The sequence below is a fragment of the Megalobrama amblycephala genome, linkage group LG22, assembly GCF_018812025.1.
Source record: "Megalobrama amblycephala isolate DHTTF-2021 linkage group LG22, ASM1881202v1, whole genome shotgun sequence".
NCBI lineage: Eukaryota > Metazoa > Chordata > Actinopteri > Cypriniformes > Xenocyprididae > Megalobrama > Megalobrama amblycephala.
The window spans coordinates 7,732,937-7,753,264 of record NC_063065.1 but is presented as its reverse complement, the minus strand read 5'-3'; the positions used below and the strand labels follow the sequence as shown (position 1 = coordinate 7,753,264).

The 20,328-nt window shown below is 35.1% G+C and overlaps 1 protein-coding gene and 1 long non-coding RNA gene across 4 annotated transcripts in view; one reads left to right on the top strand and one right to left on the bottom strand.

Moving 5' to 3' along the window:
* Nucleotides 1–20,200, bottom strand: part of fmnl1b (formin-like 1b) — a 26,019-nt gene extending 5,819 nt beyond the window's left edge. For all 3 annotated transcript variants that reach the window (XM_048173979.1, XM_048173978.1, XM_048173980.1), the window contains exons 1-18: nucleotides 19,941–20,200; nucleotides 10,498–10,581; nucleotides 9,699–9,779; nucleotides 9,490–9,563; nucleotides 9,212–9,295; nucleotides 8,829–8,951; nucleotides 7,615–7,702; nucleotides 7,464–7,540; nucleotides 7,246–7,339; nucleotides 5,784–5,858; nucleotides 3,389–3,499; nucleotides 3,085–3,234; nucleotides 2,711–2,812; nucleotides 2,394–2,613; nucleotides 1,992–2,144; nucleotides 1,720–1,844; nucleotides 369–571; nucleotides 20–254 (exon numbers count right to left, since the gene is read on the bottom strand). In XM_048173979.1, coding sequence (XP_048029936.1) covers nucleotides 20–254; nucleotides 369–571; nucleotides 1,720–1,844; nucleotides 1,992–2,144; nucleotides 2,394–2,613; nucleotides 2,711–2,812; nucleotides 3,085–3,234; nucleotides 3,389–3,499; nucleotides 5,784–5,858; nucleotides 7,246–7,339; nucleotides 7,464–7,540; nucleotides 7,615–7,702; nucleotides 8,829–8,951; nucleotides 9,212–9,295; nucleotides 9,490–9,563; nucleotides 9,699–9,779; nucleotides 10,498–10,581; nucleotides 19,941–20,087 — 2,226 coding nt within the window. In that variant the 5' untranslated portion in view covers nucleotides 20,088–20,200. The remainder of the gene's footprint in view (nucleotides 1–19; nucleotides 255–368; nucleotides 572–1,719; nucleotides 1,845–1,991; nucleotides 2,145–2,393; nucleotides 2,614–2,710; nucleotides 2,813–3,084; nucleotides 3,235–3,388; nucleotides 3,500–5,783; nucleotides 5,859–7,245; nucleotides 7,340–7,463; nucleotides 7,541–7,614; nucleotides 7,703–8,828; nucleotides 8,952–9,211; nucleotides 9,296–9,489; nucleotides 9,564–9,698; nucleotides 9,780–10,497; nucleotides 10,582–19,940) is intronic.
* LOC125257558 lies at nucleotides 10,522–20,328 on the top strand. The gene is made up of 4 exons (XR_007182415.1): nucleotides 10,522–10,618; nucleotides 17,886–17,943; nucleotides 19,979–20,113; nucleotides 20,194–20,328. It is a non-coding gene; the product is annotated as an uncharacterized LOC125257558 (long non-coding RNA).

The window sequence follows — 20,328 nt, the reverse complement described above, 5'->3', positions numbered from 1 at the left end:
AGTATGCATATATACTCACAGGTTTTAATAGTTGGATGCTATCGCTGAAGTTTCCCATGAATGTTAGCGTGCTGATTCTCTGTGACAGACGTGGGATTTTGCTGAAGGCCACCATGAATCTGTCCTCCTCTGACAGCTCCAGCAGGGGGCGTCCTTCACGCTCGTAATTCTGAATCAATTTGAGCTCATAATCAGATGGGATAAAACGCTCCAGCAGCTCCAGAAAATCTGAGTTTAGCAAATCAAGATTATACCTGCATGGAGAGAGTACCAGGGTTAGTTTTATATATGCAAATTTTATTTGCAACAAAATTGTGTGACAGAAAAAAACATATCATTGTGTAAGTGATTGTGTGTGTTGAACGTACGTTTGTATCGCAGTGCAGATCTGAGCGGTGCTCATGCCTCCTTTGCGCAGTGTGATGGCGAGGTTTTTGGCCCTGTTGGGCTCCAGTAGTGAGATTTTACTAGATGCTTTATGAGCCACTTTCACCTTCAGAGTGCCGACGTCAACTGGAGCAGACTGAGCTTTAGTTTTAAACAACTCCTCAAAGATGTCCATATTCAACTCCTTCAGAGACAGTAGGACAGGAAGTGAGGTGAGTGACATTAGTCTTTAGTACTTCAAATCAATTCTGATGAGAAATGTTGCGATAATTCTAACTGCTGAGTACTCCTAAAACATTAAGCACTTTAAAAAAAATATATAAATATTAAAAACAAGAATCATTTTACTTTTGAAAAATTATTGTATATTTCATAAAAAAGCAAAAAATAAAATGAAATATATAAACATTAAAAACAAAATCATTTTATTTTAAATAAATTTGATATTAAAATGTATTTTAACACACACAAATGGGATTTTATATTAAAATAAAATTTATAAAGATTACATTTTGAAAAACATATTAAAATATTTTATAAATAATTAATTATATTTCAAGAAGAAAAAAGGCAGCAAATATTTCTAAAAATTGTATTTCAAGGTGTCCTTTATCATGCATTTCTATGAGCCAATTTCGAAACATGCACACAAATCGGGAAGGTCTACCCTAAAAAACATTTTTTATTAAAATAAAATGTATAAATAATAAAAACAAAAATTATATTCAAATTTTAAAAAATCGGGAAAGACTACCCCTAAAAAAACATTTTTTATTAAAATAAAATGTATAAATAATAAAAACAAAAATTATATTCAAATTTTAAAAAATCGGGAAAGACTACCCCTAAAAAAACATTTTTTATTAAAATAAAATGTATAAATAATAAAAACAAAAATTATATTCAAATTTTAAAAAATCGGGAAAGACTACCCCTAAAAAAACATTTTCTATTAAAATTAAATTTATAAATAATAAAAACAAAAATTAAATTCAAATTTTAAAAAATCGGGAAGGACTACCCCTAAAAAAACATTTTTTTATTAAAATAAAATTTATAAATAATAAAAACAAAAATTATATTCACATTTTAAAAAATTGGGAAGGACTACCCCTAAAAAACATTTTTTATTAAAATAAAATATATAAAAAATAAAAACAAAAATTATATTCAAATTTAAAAAATATTTTATATTAAAAATATTTAATAAGTAATTAAAAATATATATTTCAAGAAGAAAAAGTAGCAAGCAGCAATGTTTCCAAAGACTCTATTTTCAGGTGGCCCTATTTAATGCATTTCTAAGAGGCGAGTTAGAAACACAGAACTGACCCCAAGCACACTTTCGTCATCCAGCTCTGTGAAGACGGTGCCAGCCACCTGTTCCTCCATTAGAGCCTGCCAGTTAAGCAGTGGCATACGATACTTTGTCTTGATTGGCTTCTTACCTTTTACACCTTAAACACACGTACACACACACACACACAGGGAAAGAAATACAAGTAAGTCTTTCAGTGCATGTGCACAGCTCCACTTCTCATTCAGAATCATTTCGAATCTCATAGTTGTTCTGTACTATACATGGCTGTTATCATTTCTCTCACCTGTCTTTACTGTTCCTGCCCTTCCAGGTAAAGGTGAAGGGGGCGGAGCTGTGCTCATAGGGGGCGGAGGAGGAGGTGGTGGAGGGGCGGGAGCAGGAGGAGGGGGCGGAGACTGCATCGCAGGTGAGGCCTTAATTTCTGTTGTACTCTTATCTTGGGATTAAAAGAGAATTGTTTTATTTATTATTTAAAAAAATATGTTATAGTACTTATCTTTACATTTATAACATGGCTGGGAGTTTTCAAAATAAATAAGATTTAATAATAATCTGTAAAACTGTCCAGAGCAGTGGCTGTTCGCCAGAATTTGCCTAACATATTATATTATATTATATTATATTATAGTTAATTAAGTTAACTTTTTCCTAACTATATGTTATTATGTATATATCTGATCTTCACCTGTTGTGTTAGCGGCTGGTATAATGTGTAAATCCAGAGAGCCAGATTCAGATCTCTCCATGCGGATCAGACCTCGATCCACTAGAACCTGAAGCATCTTCTCCAGCTCAGAGTGCTGTCTGTCTCTCTCTCGCTCCTGCTCTTTCTCACTGCGTGTCTCTCTCTCTTTCTCCTTCTGCTGCAGCTGAGAGACTTGAGCATGCGCCTCCTTCAGACTGCCCTGAAAACACACACATGCAACAGGAACCAAAGCTACACAGGCTGGAAACACGAGTAAAAGTGAGTGAGTGAGTGTGTGTGTGTGTGAAGTGTGTTACCTTCAGAACCTCCACCTCTTTCATACTCTCTATAAGTTGTTTCTCGAATTCAGACATCTTCTCCACAGCTTCACTCTCACACTGCTGCAGTCTAGTATTAAGCTGATATACACAACATCATGAGAGCTTAAATATGATCTGGTGTGTATCTATTTACAAAAAATAGCACAATAATCTATCTATATATCTATCTATATCTATCTATATATATATATATATATATATATATATATATATATATATATATACACACACACACATTATTGAGTCAAAAAGTAGATATATGTGCATTTGAAAACATCTATACAGTATAAGATATATAGATCCGATATATATATATGAGTAGAGGTTGAAGTAATTTTGTGTGTGTGTACCTGTGTGTTTTGTTCTTGTAGCTCCTCTAGATGTTCCATTATTGTATTTTTGGCCTCTGCGTCCTCTAGCATCGCTCCGACATCAAACACATTATCCAGGTACGCTTGAATCTGCAGCTGCAGCCTCTCACTCTCAGTGGTGTTTAACTTCTGCACACACAGACATTATATGTAACGTTAGAAATGCCTTCACTGTCACTTTTGATCAGTTTAATGCATCCTTGCTGAATAAAAAGAAAAAAAAGAATGGAAAAAAAAGAAATGACAGTCAACTTTTAAATGGTAGTGTAGTTTAGTTGCTCACCTCTAGATAGCTGTCTAGTCCCAGTTGTGTAAACTCGTACTGTAAATACACTCTGAAGTTCATGTTCTCCACTGAGTGCACTACAATGTTGATAAACTGCATACAAGCCACCTAGAGGTAAAAAAGGAAACGTTAATGTATATATTGATGACATTTTGTATGTCATGTCATTTTGTGTGTATATATATATATATATATATATATATATATATATATATATCAGTTTCCTACAATATTAACACTCTGAGGTCTGAAAACGCGCCTTTGCAGGTTTTTTTTCACATTGCAGCAAAACAGACTTAAAATACTCCGTCATTTTTTGTCATAGAGACATAAGTAATATATCAATTGAAACTATAGAATATCTTCTTTTATTTGTATACACTCAGAGTAAAAACACAATGTTGTGATTTTTGTAAAATAAAGAAAACTAACATGATGCGTGATCTCTCGTCTCCCTCTGAACAAAGTCCAATCTGATAGTTCTCAGAAAATGAACTGTAACTTAGTGAATACTAATCACAGAAAAATTAAACTTATGTCTAAAAAAACGTTAAGATGTCAGGTTTTCAATCATGTAAGTCAAATCGAAAACAAACCTTCTGTGTTTATGTAATCTGTATGAAAAGAGAGCCATGTCAGAAGTCCGTGATTCAGCTCATTATCTGCTAATGCGGCCACGCCCACGGAGCCAGCGCTATTCAGACGCAAATTCAGAGGCAATACATGCATTCATCGTCTCAATCGTGTATTTATTGTCTTGAAAAGTGTTTATCTGGATGTAAAAGTCATGGTTAGCGAGCTCTAGAAGACATGCAGTTAGTTCCTGTTTTCTTTTCTTCTATAGATGAATTTTAGATGAGTTTTTGTTTCTTTAGAGCCCTCCGGCTGCAGTATGAATTGGAAACTCCATTCATGGAATAGCCTCTTCTTCTTTTAGATGAATTTGTGGACTAAAAATGCACAGAGAGCGCCCTCCGACTTCAAGTATGAATTGAAAACACCAGCGCTCATAGTAATGACAATATTAAATAAATATAACTCCTCTGTATAGAAAATTGACATAAGCATATGAGAATCCAATATTTCTCCAAATGTGCATGCTTTTAAACTAAAAGCCTATATTCAGACTCTTTGCATCACAGAAATACATTATATTTTAAAGTATAATATAAAACCATTACTTTATATTGTAATAATATTTTTCTGTATGTTTCATATATCATGATGAGCTTGAGACATCACAGAAGGTTTTTTTCACAGCCTACCTGACTGAAATGCCTCATTAATATGCAAGTCATTTCAGCTCATTACTATGCAATTCTTTTGTCTTTTCAGGTGAGAATGGCCCATTATTCAGTGGTGATTCATGCCTCCACGCATACTGTTGGCATATTCTTGGCAAAAAGTGTCTTACAAAAACTAAATCAATATATTGTTTTATATGAAGGAGTAGGCAGCATAATTTTTACATAATTTTGAAGCAAAAACTCTAGTTTACAACCTCCAATACCCTAAAGTATTGTAAACACAGATTTACTATACTTTTTTTGGCCTTATTTCAGTGACTTAAGTTTTTTGTTTTTTCAATAACCACGCATAAATGTTATTCCTTCAAAAACACAAACATGTACATACATGTTCCTCATATATTATTGTAGCCTAGTTTGTGCTGAATACAGTGTAATGACACTTTTTCCATTAATATGTTTATGAACAACTGAAAAAAGCACAAATGTCAGGGCATGTCAAAACTTCTCCAGGCCCCAAATCAGCCTCAGACTCCAGAGGGTTAGCACTGGCTCTGTGGGCGTGGCCGCATTAGCAGATAATGAGCTGAATCACGGACTTCTGACATGGCTCTCTTTTCATACAGATTACATAAACACAGAAGGTTTGTTTTCGATTTGACTTACATGATTTAAAACCTGACATCTTAACGTTTTTTTAGACATAAGTTTAATTTTTCTGTGATTAGTATTCACTAAGTTACAGTTCATTTTCTGAGAACTATCAGATTGGACTTCGTTCAGAGGGAGACGAGAAATCACGCATCATGTTAGTTTTCTTTATTTTACAAAAAGCACAACATTGTGTTTTTACTCTGAGTGTATACAAATAAAAGAAGATATTCTATAGTTTCAATTGATATATTACTTATGTCTCTATGACAAAAAATGACGGAGTATTTTAAGTCTGTTTTGCTGCAATGTGAAAAAAAACCTGCAAAACGCGCCGGCGCGTTTTCAGACCTCAGAGTGTTAAACAGGAAAAACCTTAACCTATGTCAAGAAAACCAATGTATTTTGTATGTTATGTATGTACTGTGAAGTTAGTATTGGGAATTTGAAATGCATATAGAAAATGGGTAACATTTAGAATTTTCTGTCCTCACCATGAAATCAATGTTGCTGTCTTCATTTCTGAAATATTCCATTAGTTTTTCGAATCTGTTTTTCTCTCCGGACACCTACACACACACACACACACACACACACACAAATACACACAAATACACACGTTTTATGGGAAATTTCCATAGACATAATGATTTTTATATTGTACAAACTGTATATTCTATCCCCTAACCTTACCCATAACAGGCAACTTTCAGCATTTTTACATTTTCAAAAAACATAATTTAATATGATTTATAAGCTGTTTTCCTCATGGGGACCAAAAATGTCCCCACAGGGACAAGGATTTCGGATACTGCCAGGATTTCTGAAACGTGGTTTGATTGACAGCATTTCAAATTACAGGATAGTTTATCATCTGATGTTTATTGTTGGCTTAACATCTCTATCTTATTATTTAGCTCTCGCTACAGAAAGGCTGTTAAATTTTTATGTAAATATGCACGTTCATCGTCACGATGAGGAAATATGGATGGGAAACCCCAAAGCAGGTATAAAATGTTTTGGTTTTAACTCTAGTTTGCATAATACTTTCTGGTGTCAGAGATAGGCATCTAAATCATCACCCACACAAATGTCTTTGTGACATAAAAAAGTTCAAAATGACGTCCGTGTGAATACATGAGGTTGCAGGATAGTCATATCTCCTATATACCCGTCTTATATTTTTGTGATGTCTCTCGCTCTCAGACTGGGTGTAACAGCTGATATCAGTCTGAGGTTCAGCTTACTCGAGTTTAGCAGATCAGATACTTGTATCTAAATCTCATCATGTGTCTGTGTGAATAACTAAAGAGTTTGGGTCAGGTTTTTGATCCTTAAAGACATTTATTGATGAAAAGTAAATGTTATTCACAATATTATAATTTATAAAATTATTGACATATTGTATATGTACAGTGGCCCTAAAAAGTATTCAGACAGTCAAACCACACTTAAAAATGTGTGCATGTCTTTGCACACAAATAAATATTTCACAAAAAAGTTTTTTTTTTTTTTTTTTTTTTAGGAATTTGGAAGTATTTTGATTAATTACATTTGATTATATTATGTTTTTGTATATTACATATGATTATATATTATTAATTCAAATGTTTTTATTATTTTATAATACATATTTATTATTATTATTTTATTATTATTATTATTATTATTTGATTATATTATGTTTTGGTATGTTTGATTATATTTTATTACAACCAACATTTTCCTTTTAAGTATTTTTATAATACATATTTAGTAATGTAATATTTATTTTTATTTATTTTTGATATATTTTCTTTTTATTATTATATTAGATTTGATTTGATTTTGGTATATTCTATTTAATTATATTTTTTATTATTATAATGTTGCATTGTGCACATAAGATCAAGGAGAGACAAGATGATAAGACAAGTGAGCTGGATGAAAAGAAAAAGAAGAGAAGTCTTTTCTTACCTCTTTGAAATTATTGAAGGCTGCAATAATAATTTCGTGACCTCCTCGAACCAGACACACAGCAGCAAGGAGCTCCAGAACCAGTGCTTTTGTCCTAAACACACACACACACACACACACACACACACACACACACACACACACACACACACACAAATATGTAAGGACAGATGTGTAGAAACAAAAACATTTAAAACCAAAACACACTGTCCTCTCACCTAGCACTCTTGTTGTTGAGACTGAGAGTGATTTCATTGACACAGCTGGGATGAACCATCACCTGATTAAACCCTAACTAACACACACACACACAGAGACACATTAGTCAAAAGAAGAGATGAGACGAGAAGAGATGAGAGTGAGAAGTACCTGGTAGTTCATGATGGCGCGAAGGCACAAGATGCAGAGATGCAGGTGGTTCTTCTGGCTGAGCAGACGTGAGTATCTCAGAGCTTTCCTGAGGAGAAGATAGATCATGTGAAACCAGCTCACACATCATTACTGTCCAGTCTTACAGAAACATAAATTAATTTGAAGCAGAACTATATTACTGTGTAATCTCAAAATCATTAAAAGAGATAAGTGACACACAAACACTCTTTGTAACAGGAATGCAGCTGATCCTGATAGAGGCGATTGGACAGGTTTGTGTGTTTGTTTGTGTCTGATTGCACGTGTTATGATCATAAAATACATTGCACACATACTTTGACGCTCATGAAAATACGTGTGCATGATGTTTTGTGTGATTGGGTTTCTTTATGAAGATTTGTGAAGCTGAAGATAGTCATATATAAGTTATTGCATGCTGACTTTTTGTTAAGAAAAACAGAACTGTGGTAAATATTGCTGAAAAGAGAACACGACATGGAATTTTGTAGAAAATTAAGAAAAATGGATCTCATTAAATAAGCGTGCATACACACAAAATTGTGTGAAATCTTCTTACGAATATTTTTATAAACAAATAATAGTTCACCAATAACGTTCATACTAAAATTTATTCTAAATTAATGGGGAAAAAACTGTCATTTATGTAAGTGAGGATGGCAAAATAAAGTAAACTGTGACATATTATACCCATAAACTGATCAAAATTTGGGACCAAAAATTATTTAGACACTTTGACCTGACCATGTTATCTGACATAATTAAGATTATTTTTTTCTAACACAGTTTAACTCTGAGATCTTGTCATATTTTATTACCCTTTTTTTAACTATAGTGAATAAACTGTATAAATGAATGAAATGTTCAAGATGTGTGAATAAATTTTGGTTTGACTGTATGTGTATATATATATATATATATATATATATATATATATAATCACCCATTTACAATACTCCAAATTCATTAACATTAGCATGAGGTGAACAACAAATTCTTGTTTGTATGCATGTGTATTAGATGTAAATTTTCCATGAGAAGTTTTACAAAGGATTTATACATTTATTTGTGAACGTGACTATTTAGTGCTCAGAAACATAAGAGCTACTTCACACACACAACATGTAAATCTGAAAAGTGCTTAAATAAGGAACAATACGTCATGTCAGAGCGGTTTAACATGCATGACTGACCTTGTGGTGAAGGACCGTCCTGAGCGTGGGGAATTGTGGGTGGGGGAGTTTGTCGCACTCGTAGTCAGATCTTCCATAGATTTCTCCTCAAAGCTTCCATTATCAGAGCTGTCCATGTCATATCTGTACAAACACAGTCTGTCTTATGAATGCATGTTAATGTCTGCTGTGCACTACAGTTATATTAGTTTGTGGAAGACTTTTCGTTACTCAGACTAGTGAATATAACACCAGTGTTCTGCTGGCATCAGAATTTGGTTTGAGACACTGGATGGTCTGACTCTGAGCACATTCTTTTCCCAGACGCCTTGTCACATTAAGAATTTAGGTTCCTCTATTGTGTCTTTGTGTGACACTGTGTTTGTGTGTGTGTGTGTACATACGTGACTGCCTGTTGAGCGAAAGAGAGGTAGTCCACTAGCACTTCTAAACCCTTGTTTTCTTCATTTAGAAACTCCTCAGCCCACCTGAACAGACAGAGAGAACTTCACAAACGAAGAACAAAAGACAATCCAGTGTCGACACACGCGTTCCCAGATGAAACCTGCATTTAACAAACTTTAAGTAGTAAAAAAGTATCTATTCATTTATTGTGTAATCAGGCCAGAGACATGCATTGTCAGTAACATGCATTTTTCTGCGGTCACGTGATGGCTCTTACCCAATGTGATTGGTGCGCAACGAGATCTCCAGCTCTCTCAGAACTTGTGTAGATTCTTGGACTCGCCTTTTAAACTAAAAATCATACACAATGAAAATCAAACACATAAAATCACTCCTGTATTTCAGTTTGATTATTATAGGATGAGTTCTACACATCACTCTCAGATTCAAACACACACATACACAAACTCACACACATATTGTTACCTTTCTGCCTCCTCCCTGCTCTAAAACACTCTTAAGTTTCTGAATGTACACTGATGGAGGATTCTTCACCTGAAATCGCTCCTGAAGACAGAAACAAGAAGGAATAGTAAACTCACGTCATGTTTCTTGCATTAAAGGGTTAGTTCACCCAAAAATGAAATTTCTGTCATTAATTACTCACCCTCATGTTGTCCCAAACGGTAAATCGTTCATCTTCGGAACACAAATTAAGATATTTTTGATGAAATCTGAGGGTTTCTGAACTACACATTGGCAGCAACCTCATTGCATCTTTTGAGGTCCAGAAAGGTATTAAAGGCCTCGTAGTCAACGTGACTACAGTGGTTCAGCCTTAATGTTATGAAGTGACGAGAATACTTTTTGTGCCCAAAAACAAAACAAAAATAACGACTTTATTTAACAATTTGAACTGTTGTCATATGCATTTGACGTAGTGAATGCAGTGCAGGCTTCCATGTTTGCATCCAAACGGCGGCTAAAAAAGTATGAAAATACAAAAAGTATTTTCATCACTTCATAACCACTGTAGTTACGTTGACTATTTGAACCATGTTTTTACTACTTTTCTGCACCTTGAATGTGGTAATTTCATTGCTTTCTATGGGAGATAAAAAAAAAAACTCATTTGATTTCATCAAAAATATCTTAATTTGTGTTCCGAAGATGAACGAAGGTCTTACGGATGTGGAACAACATGAGGGTGAGTCATTAATGACAGAAATTTCATTTTTGGGTGAACTAACCCTTTAATGTTTATGTCCTTTTGCTTTGAACTCACCTGGTCACAAACTAACTCCCATTTCTTCTCATTGTCGTACTGACAGAGCAGCTTCACTTTATCAGGTGGAAGATTCATGGAATTCTACAATCACAGAGCAAGAGAAATCATAAACCATTGGGTAAGTCTCATTTTTTTTATATTAATTCAACAGAACCAATAGATCTGTTCCACTGAGGGGAAAAAGATTTTTTAGGCACCTGCGGTTTAGTAAAAGAACTTTACTGAGAACCATTATTCATTGCATAATGTTTTTCAGAGAATAAAAAAAGTTGTTGATGTTTTATTATACAATGCCATTTAAAATTTTCAGGTCTGATTTTTTATTTTTTTTAAAGGTGCCCTAGATTCAAAAATTGAATTTACCTCGGCATAGTTAAATAACAAGAGTTCAGTACATGGAAAAGACATACAGTGAGTCTCAAACTCCATTGTTTCCTCCTCCTTATATAAATCTCATTTGTTTAAAAGACCTCCGAAGAACAGGCGAATCTCAACATAACACCGACTGTTACGTAACCAATATTTGCATATGCCAGCCCATGTTCCCAACATTATGAAAGGCATTAGACAAGGGCAGAACGTCTGGATGTGCACAGCTGAATCATCAGACTAGGTAAGCAAGCAAGAACAATAGCAAAAAATGGCAGATGGAGCAATAATAACTGACATGATTCATGATAACATGATATTTTTAGTGATATTTGTAAATTGTCTTTCTAAATGTTTCGTTAGCATGTTGCTAATGTACTGTTAAATGAGGTTAAAGTTACCATCGTTTCTTACTGTATTCACGGAGACAAGACTGTCGTTGTTTTCATTTTTAAACACTTGCAGTCTGTATAATGCATAAACACAACTTCATTCTTTATAAATATCTCCAACAGTGTAGCATTAGCCGTTAGCCACAGAGCACTATCAAACTCATTCAGAATCAATGTAAACATCAAAATAAACACTGTACTTACTCGATTAGACATGCTGCATGACGAACACTTTGTAAAGATCATTTTGAGGGTTATATTAGCTGTGTAAACTTTGTTTATGCACTGTTTAAGGCAAGCGCGAGCTCCGTGGGCGTAGAGCGCGAGATTTAAAGGGCCACACACCCTGAATCGGCTCATTTCTAATTATGCCCCAAAATAGGCAGTTAAAAAAATGAATTAAAAAAAATCTATGGAGTATTTTGAGCTGAAACTTCACAGACACTTTTAAAAAACACTTTTATTACATCTTTTTAAAAAAAAGTTCTAGGGCACCTTTAATGTTTTGAACGAAGTCTCTCCTGCTCACCAAGACTTCATTTATTTGATCATAAATGCAGTAAATATAGCAATATTGTGAAATATTACAATTTAAAAGAACTGTTTTCTATTTGAATATATTGTAAAATGTAATTTATTCCTGTGATCAAAGCTGAATTTTCAGCATCATTACTCCAGTCTTCAGTGTCTCGTGATCCTTCAGAAATCATTCTAATATGCAAGAAACATTTATGATTATTATCAATGTTGAAAACATGTGGGATTCAGGATTCTTTGATGAATGGAAATTTCAAAAGAACAGCATTTATTTGAAATAGAAATATTTTGTCTTTACTGTCACTTTTGATCAATTTAATGCATCCTTGCTAAATAAAAGTATTAAGTTCTTTTTTAAAAAACACTGAATTGCATTGTAATAGGATTCTGAGGAAGCAACTACCTAGAATCACCTTGGCATCCACATAGCAACACCCTGCCAACCACCCACAACACCCTAGCATCTATGTTGGATGCCAAGTTTTGCACTGCTCACATTTTCTTCAGATCTAATTGTATTTGCAATATGCAGTCAAAGACCAGATCTAGCTATAATATGTTCCCAGAGCACTGCAGTGTTTAAATGTTGAGTTACTATGGCACATGGTCACATATAAACTGATGAGTAAGCGGTTGCGTCTTGTGAGACAGTTTACGAGCAGCGGACAGATCACATGTATAATAAGTTATGCTGACTCCAAGAATGCCCTTCTTGAACCGGCAGATTAGTGCTGCGTGAATGTCCTGTTGCTATGACGATCTCCTAAATTATTTATGAACAGCATGAGTGTTTGCATTTGTGCCGCGCACACACTGTTATGGCCCCTACAGAATTACCTCAATGACTCATCTGAGCATCGGATGATACAGTACACACATTTTGCATGCAGGCATCGTGTAAATCCCCTAAAACAGGTGGGTCGTGACCCAAAAGTGGACAGGTTTGAGTTCGTGAAGTGTGCAGTCAAAGAAACAACAACAAATGTAATTCTGTTTTACTGATGTGAGATTTTTATTTTGAAAGACGTGAGCGATAGCCGTTGGCACTTCTGTCAAACGCAGTTTAAGTAGAACTAAGGAATGCCTGATAAAAACACATTGTCCTGATTCAGTATCTGCGGTCAGATTAGATGTTGTCAGGATATGTCAGTATCATTATTCTAACGTTATTTTCATAACTTGTTATGAAAAAAGTCTCTAACTTTCCTGTCCTGTCAGCTGTCATGTGCTCGTAGCGCGCACTCTTCAATTTCACTATTCAAAGCGTGCGCTGTGTATTGATTATATATGTAAAGCGTCAAATTTGTCAATTAGTAAATTAGTACCATACCAATAAATTATGTAACTGGTATGTCGTGTGTTAGTTGGGAAGGATTTGCATGCAGGTGTTCATAATATTCACAAGGAGCAGTTTCTACACATTTCATGTTAGTATTGTATACTAACTTACTAACTTTATTGTATATTTTAGCTTGGGACTGATATTTAATAGCCCATATATATATATATATAATATATATATACAGGTCCTTCTCAAAAATTAGCATATTGTGATAAAAGTTCATTATTTTTCATAATGTAATGATAAAAATTAAACTTTCATATATTTTAGATTCATTGCACACCAACTGAAACATTTCAGGTCTTTTATTGTTTTAATACTGATGATTTTGGCATACAGCTCATGAAAACCCAAAATTCTCAAAAAAATCTAAAAAAATTAGCATATCATGAAAAGGTTCTCTAAACGAGCTATTAACCTAATCATCTGAATCAACTAATTAACTCTAAACACCTGCAAAAGATTCCTGAGGCTTTTAAAAACTCCTAGCCTGGTTCATTACTCAAAACCGCAATCATGGGTAAGACTGCCGACCAGAAGGCCATCATTGACACCCTCAAGCGAGAGGGTAAGACACAGAAAGAAATTTCTGAACGAATAGGCTGTTCCTAGAGTGCTGTATCAAGGCACCTCAGTGGGAAGTCTGTGGGAAGGAAAAAGTGTGGCAAAAAACGCTGCACAACGAGAAGAGGTGACTGGACCCTGAGGAAGATTGTGGAGAAGGACCGATTCCAGACCTTGGGGGACCTGCGGAAGCAGTGGACTGAGTCTGGAGTAGAAACATCCAGAGCCACCGTGCACAGGCGTGTGCAGGAAATGGGCTACAGGTGCCGCATTCCCCAGGTCAAGCCACTTTTGAACCAGAAACAGCGGCAGAAGCGCCTGACCTGGGCTACAGAGAAGCAGCACTGGACTGTTGCTCAGTTTTGCATGTCATTCGGAAATCAAGGTGCCAGAGTCTGGAGGAAGACTGGGGAGAAGGAAATGCCAAAATGCCTGAAGTCCAGTGTCAAGTACCCACAGTCAGTGATGGTCTGGGGTGCCATGTCAGCTGCTGGTGTTGGTCCACTGTGTTTTATCAAGGGCAGGGTCAATGCAGCTAGCTATCAGGAGATTTTGGAGCACTTCATGCTTCCATCTGCTGAAAAGCTTTATGGAGATGAAGATTTCGTTTTTCAGCACGACCTGGCACCTGCTCACAGTGCCAAAACCACTGGTAAATGGTTTACTGACCATGGTATTACTGTGCTCAATTGGCCTGCCAACTCTCCTGACCTGAACCCCATAGAGAATCTGTGGGATATTGTGAAGAGAAAGTTGAGAGACGCAAGACCCAACACTCTGGATGAGCTTAAGGCCGCTATCGAAGCATCCTGGGCCTCCATAACACCTCAGCAGTGCCACAGGCTGATTGCCTCCATGCCACGCCGCATTGAAGCAGTCATTTCTGCAAAAGGATTCCCGACCAAGTATTGAGTGCATAACTGAACATAATTATTTGAAGGTTGACTTTTTTTGTATTAAAAACACTTTTCTTTTATTGGTCGGATGAAATATGCTAATTTTTTGAGATAGGAATTTTGGGTTTTCATGAGCTGTATGCCAAAATCATCAGTATTAAAACAATAAAAGATCTGAAATATTTCAGTTGGTGTGCAATGAATCTAAAATATATGAAAGTTTAATTTTTATCATTACATTATGGAAAATAATGAACTTTTATCACAATATGCTAATTTTTTGAGAAGGACCTGTATATATATATTAGCATCACTTCCCTAAAAAATTATGAAAATCATCTCCCAGGTCACAGAGAGGAAGCCAATAGTCCACACACATGCACGCATTATTTACTTTATCAATCATTCTTCTCATTGGGATGTTCCCTGGAGGGTTTGGTCAGGTGTTGCTATTCACTTGGGGGCACTTTGGGAAATGTCTTCTCCATGAGAATATCAAATCCCTTTGTAAATGTATTTCCACAACCCATACTGTCAGTTTGTCAAGTTTTACTTTCTGCATACAGCAGATGAGATTGCATTATCAAGTGCAAGTGCTTGAAATTGCTTTAGGAACAGACTGTTTTGCTGTAAAGATGGTTGGAATTCACAGTATTTGTTTTGTGCCCAGTTCCTTGGCAGTATCTTTCAGCTGATATCTGAGGAATGTTATCATTTGTTTTGGGAACATTGTAAAAGATCTCAATGAACTCTATACTAACATTTAGCCTTTCTGTGGCCCGCTTATGAGCCCAAGACTGACCGAAGACTAAAGAACTGTATAGTAAATGTCAAAGCAAATATGCTAAACAGTCTAAACATCCGTCTATCCACGTCAGGCGTATGAAATCACTTTTTTTGTGAAAAGTGAAAGGAAAACTTTTGTACCTCTGAATGCTGGATGGCATCTCTTGTTTAAAAGTAATGAAGATAGTAGATGAAACAATTTGAATTGCAGCTATAAGATTATTAATGAACACTCAAAAGTTTGTGGTCAGTTTTTTTAAAGAAATTAATATTTTTATTTAGCGAACATGCATTAAATTGATCAAAAGTGACAGTAAAGACATTTATAATATTAAAAAAGATTTGTATTTTAAATAAATGCTGTTCTTTTAAACTTTCTATTTATCAAAGAATCCTGAAAAATATGTGTAATGGTTTCCACAAAAATATGCAGCAGCACAACTGTTTTCAACATTAATAACAATAATAAATGTTTCTTGAGCAGCAAATCAGAATGATTTCTGAAGGATCATGTGACACTGAAGACTGGCGTAATGATGCTGAAAATTCAGCTTTGCATCACAGGAATAAATTACATTTTAAAATATATCCAATAGAAAACTATTTCACAATATTACATGTAATAACATGTAAAAATTACATCCACAACATCACATTTGACTTTTGCTGTATTATTTCATTTTTGTGCATATTGAATTACACTTCTTCGCAATGCATGGCATATTAGCAAGACACTGTCCTAATTTTTAAAACAGGTCAAGGGGAGGAACACCAGCAATCTGCAGAAATATGTCTTTAGGGCAAAAACACACCCACACGCGCGCACACACAGTCACGCTCTCAGACCGTCTTCCTTTATGGAATGCCTGCAGTGCTGACAGCTCCATTGATTATAATTGTCAATCTTAAATCTGTTGTATTGGGTCTGCTGTGTATACACCATGTTCTCTTTGCATGCTTAATTCAGACCTTATTGTTTCCTCACCTTTTCTGTCTATAAAATGAGGAAAGGTGGCTAGAGAAATATAGAATTAAAGACAAAACACATCCAACTCTTCCACCATCATCTATTACTTATATTTCTCTCCCTTCTGAGCGTATTGTCTGCTCTTTCCTTGTCTTTTTTTTATACCTATTCTATCTCTCTAAAAAAACAGGACAAGGTCAGCTAACATTTTCTAACTTCATTACACTGTGACACAATTTATTTTAAATCATATAGGATTCTATATGAATATATAGGATTCTAAATTAATCCTGTAGGATATTTTGAATCCTTTATAAAGTACAAAAATGTACACATTTTTTGCATCAAAGGTCATTACAGCAATGCAGTGTAGTTTAGTGCACATGCAGAGCACAATGCACATGTGCCTAATGTCATCATTCAGACCTGTCATATAATTTTACCTTCTGCAGAATTTTGCTAGAAGATGATACTGAATATTTAATACAATTAATATTTGCATTTGAGTTTTTTGTATATTTGTAAGCCAAATCAGATATTTTTAATAATTTTACACAATGATAGCAATGTGGTATAGTATATAATATTACTATTATACATTTTTAATAAATTAATTGTCATGCTAAGTACACACAAACATCATTAATTTGAAACTACTGGGAAACTGGGAACTATATTGGAAGCAAAAAACAAACCTAATATAATATAAGCTAAGCTAGCAAGCTAATCAGGTAGATGTATGCTATGCTCATATATAAGCTAACTAAAAAACAGTAAGAATGAGAAATGCTTGATTTCACAACCTATAATTTTAGTTATATACTAGTAATATGAACCGTGTAATTTAAAAGACATTAATGGTCATTTTAACGCATTTGAAGCGTAATTTTGCTGGAATTATAATCAGGCGCTAAAAATACAACCCATTAAAAGTCAGTTGAACCAATGGGATCACTCAGGTTCCTAAAGGAGACCCGATTCCTGGGGCGACTCGATTTCTCACCACACCGGCTACTTTGACGCGTATATGGTATGGGAGCAGCTAAATGTTTGGTGCTTTAAACAAACGCCAAACAGAAGAGAGTCTGCTGGCAAAAAGAGAACAAGACAGAGCTCGTAATAAAACAAGAACCAACATTGGCTTGGCTTTTTGAAGATGGCAAGAACTGAGGGATTTAAAATGTTGTAAAAGCGACATGGAGATGGTGTTTTGTTTTTATTACTCAACAGGTAAAAAAGGAATTTTACTGAACAGCTAAATTGCCATATGCAGCTCTCTAACAGAGTTTACTGTAAAGCATAATCAATTGTGAAAGGTCATATTTATCACGCATGCAGAGCCAAAGCACAACTAAAACAATGTTCTTCTGCAGAATGCATGCGTGCAGTTTTGTTTTTTAACTGCTATAGGGCCAAAAGTTACATTGCATATCATCGGCCTAGTTTTTATGACTCATTTCTGCAGTAATAAGTATTGAAATACATTCATTACTGACTTTGATTCATTGTATGTCATATATTTTTGTCCTGAGTGTTTCTAGATCAGCTGAAGGGTGGACTACTGCTGAAGATGGATGGTTTGTCCTTTCAGTAAGTGGCCACATGCAAAATATCAATAACTGAACGGCCCATTTGTATAATTACAGGCCTGTAGTTTTTGCAGATGTCTTGCGCTCCTCCCCTCGGCACGGCAAAACAGAAAGCATTAGCTAGTGTGTTTTAAATGCTAAAAACACATGCAAGGACAAAACTATTGTGTTTATATACATATATTCTGCCTCACATAGAAAAGAATGCAGAATTCTCTATAAATTTGCATGAGTTTGCATATGTATATGGCCACTGTTATGCAAGACTTATGTGATAACATGTTTCATAATTTAATACTTATTACTTTTACTAAACATGCTCACAGGTTATTGTACTGATGCTTTGTGTTGTATTCACATTTGGCACCTGACTATGTGTCATTGCCATTTTATCACGAACACGCAGCTGGTTCTACTTGCATTATTTGCATCGTATTTCCATTATACAAACAGTATGTCACAAACTCTCTTTCTCAGTAGGCACTGTAGATGGTGATTGGATGAAATGAAATTGTTTGAGTTTGACGGAGAGCCTGCATGTGCACTTTAATACTTGTTCGTAGATTAGATGGCCTTTCACTGCTAAATGATGGGAGAGTGTAGAGTGTTTATCTGATTTAGGAACAGCATCAAGGATATTGGCAGAGTGGATTAATTAACTTGGAATAAATTACAGCTGACTTTACTAACGCACACCAGAGCCAGACCAGTTTACAGTGTATAGGTAAAGGAGTGAAAGATGGGCTAAATATCCCTTTTAAACACTTTTATTTACATGTGGACTGTTGGATTTGGTCTGTTTAGATAGGAAACTGACATGTCTAATACTTTACTTAACAAGTGTTAAGTTGATTAGTAGGTTATTTCAGGTCTTAAAGGGATAGTTCGCCCAAAAATAAAAATTCTGTCATCGTTTACTCACCCTCAAGTTGTTCTAAACCTGTATGAGTTTCTGTTGAACACAATAGAAGATATTTTGATAAACGTGGGTGACCAAACAGTTGCTGGTTCCCATTGACTTCCATAGTATGAATACAATGCAATGGAAGTCAATGGAGACAGAAACTGTTTGGTCACTGTTTGGTTTGGAACAACTTGAGGGTGAGTAAATGATGACAGATATATATATATATATAAAACAAATGTCTAACTTGTGACCATTTTTCATTCTTCCGTTGGAGACAAAAGAAGATATTTATGACTTATAAGACATTTTAGAAAGATTTTTTATATACAAGTATGATCACAACTGTCAAAGCTGTAAGCTGTAGATTTGAAATATAGTGCAGTTGGACTACTTTTATAATGCTTTAATGGTGGTTTTCGTCCTTTTTTGGAATTTGACAGACCCAAATCATCATTTACTTTCAGTTTACAGAAAGAAAGAAAGTGATACAGGTTTGGAATGACGTAAGGGTTGATTAAATGGCAGAATTTTGGATTAACTACTACTTTAAAGAAATAGATCAAAGTATTAAACAGCATTACATTTACATATTGTACACTCATCATATAAAAGATGCAGCACGTGAATTGCACCTAATGACGCATTAAAGTCTTCCAGCTGCACAATCAGAGTCTCGCTGCTGCATAACACTCATACTCGGAGAGATCTTACAGATTTGACAAACATGCATATGAATGAAATCACCTCAGTATGTATGAGCATAACATTCCAACACAGTCGACACCCTAACGTGGTACAACTAGCTGTCATTTGGACAGGCTATGGAGTTTCAATCATTGGAAAGTCTTGTTCATTTGATAATAACCTTTGCTTTTGCATGCAAAGAGATGCAAACCATTTTTACAATGCATATCAAACATATTTGTAGTTACTGCAGTGGCACATCTCAGCCACACACACTGAAGCCTTTCAACATACCTACATTTCTACTTTCAATCAGCAAAACACTTAAACAAAAAGAAAATGACGTATTCGAGCTGAACCCCCGTTAATGTGGATCATCTTATTTGGATATTTTGTTCGGTACGTACCAACACAATGTTGAACCTCTCCTCTAATTCCTCCTCAGGTGGTGGGGGCAGTTTAGGGGCTGGTGGCTGTTTGTGCCCGTAAGTGCTGAGGGGTCGTCTGACATCCCGCCCGGGTGTCATCTCCAGACTTCCAGCTGCATTTCCCATGGCTGTATGCGGAGTTACACACAGAGGTACACATATACAGTCCAGATAATCTGAGTCTTGCTCAGTGAACTTCTGCAACTACAACTTTTGTTCTGTCCCTGTGTAGAATTCGCTCCAATGGTGGGATACTTTAGGGACACAGTCAGATAAAATCCAACAGTGGCTCGAATCCTATAAAATTTGGTTCTATGTCGGCTACCATGTAAAAGGTTGTGGATTTTACACAGTTGATGACTTATTC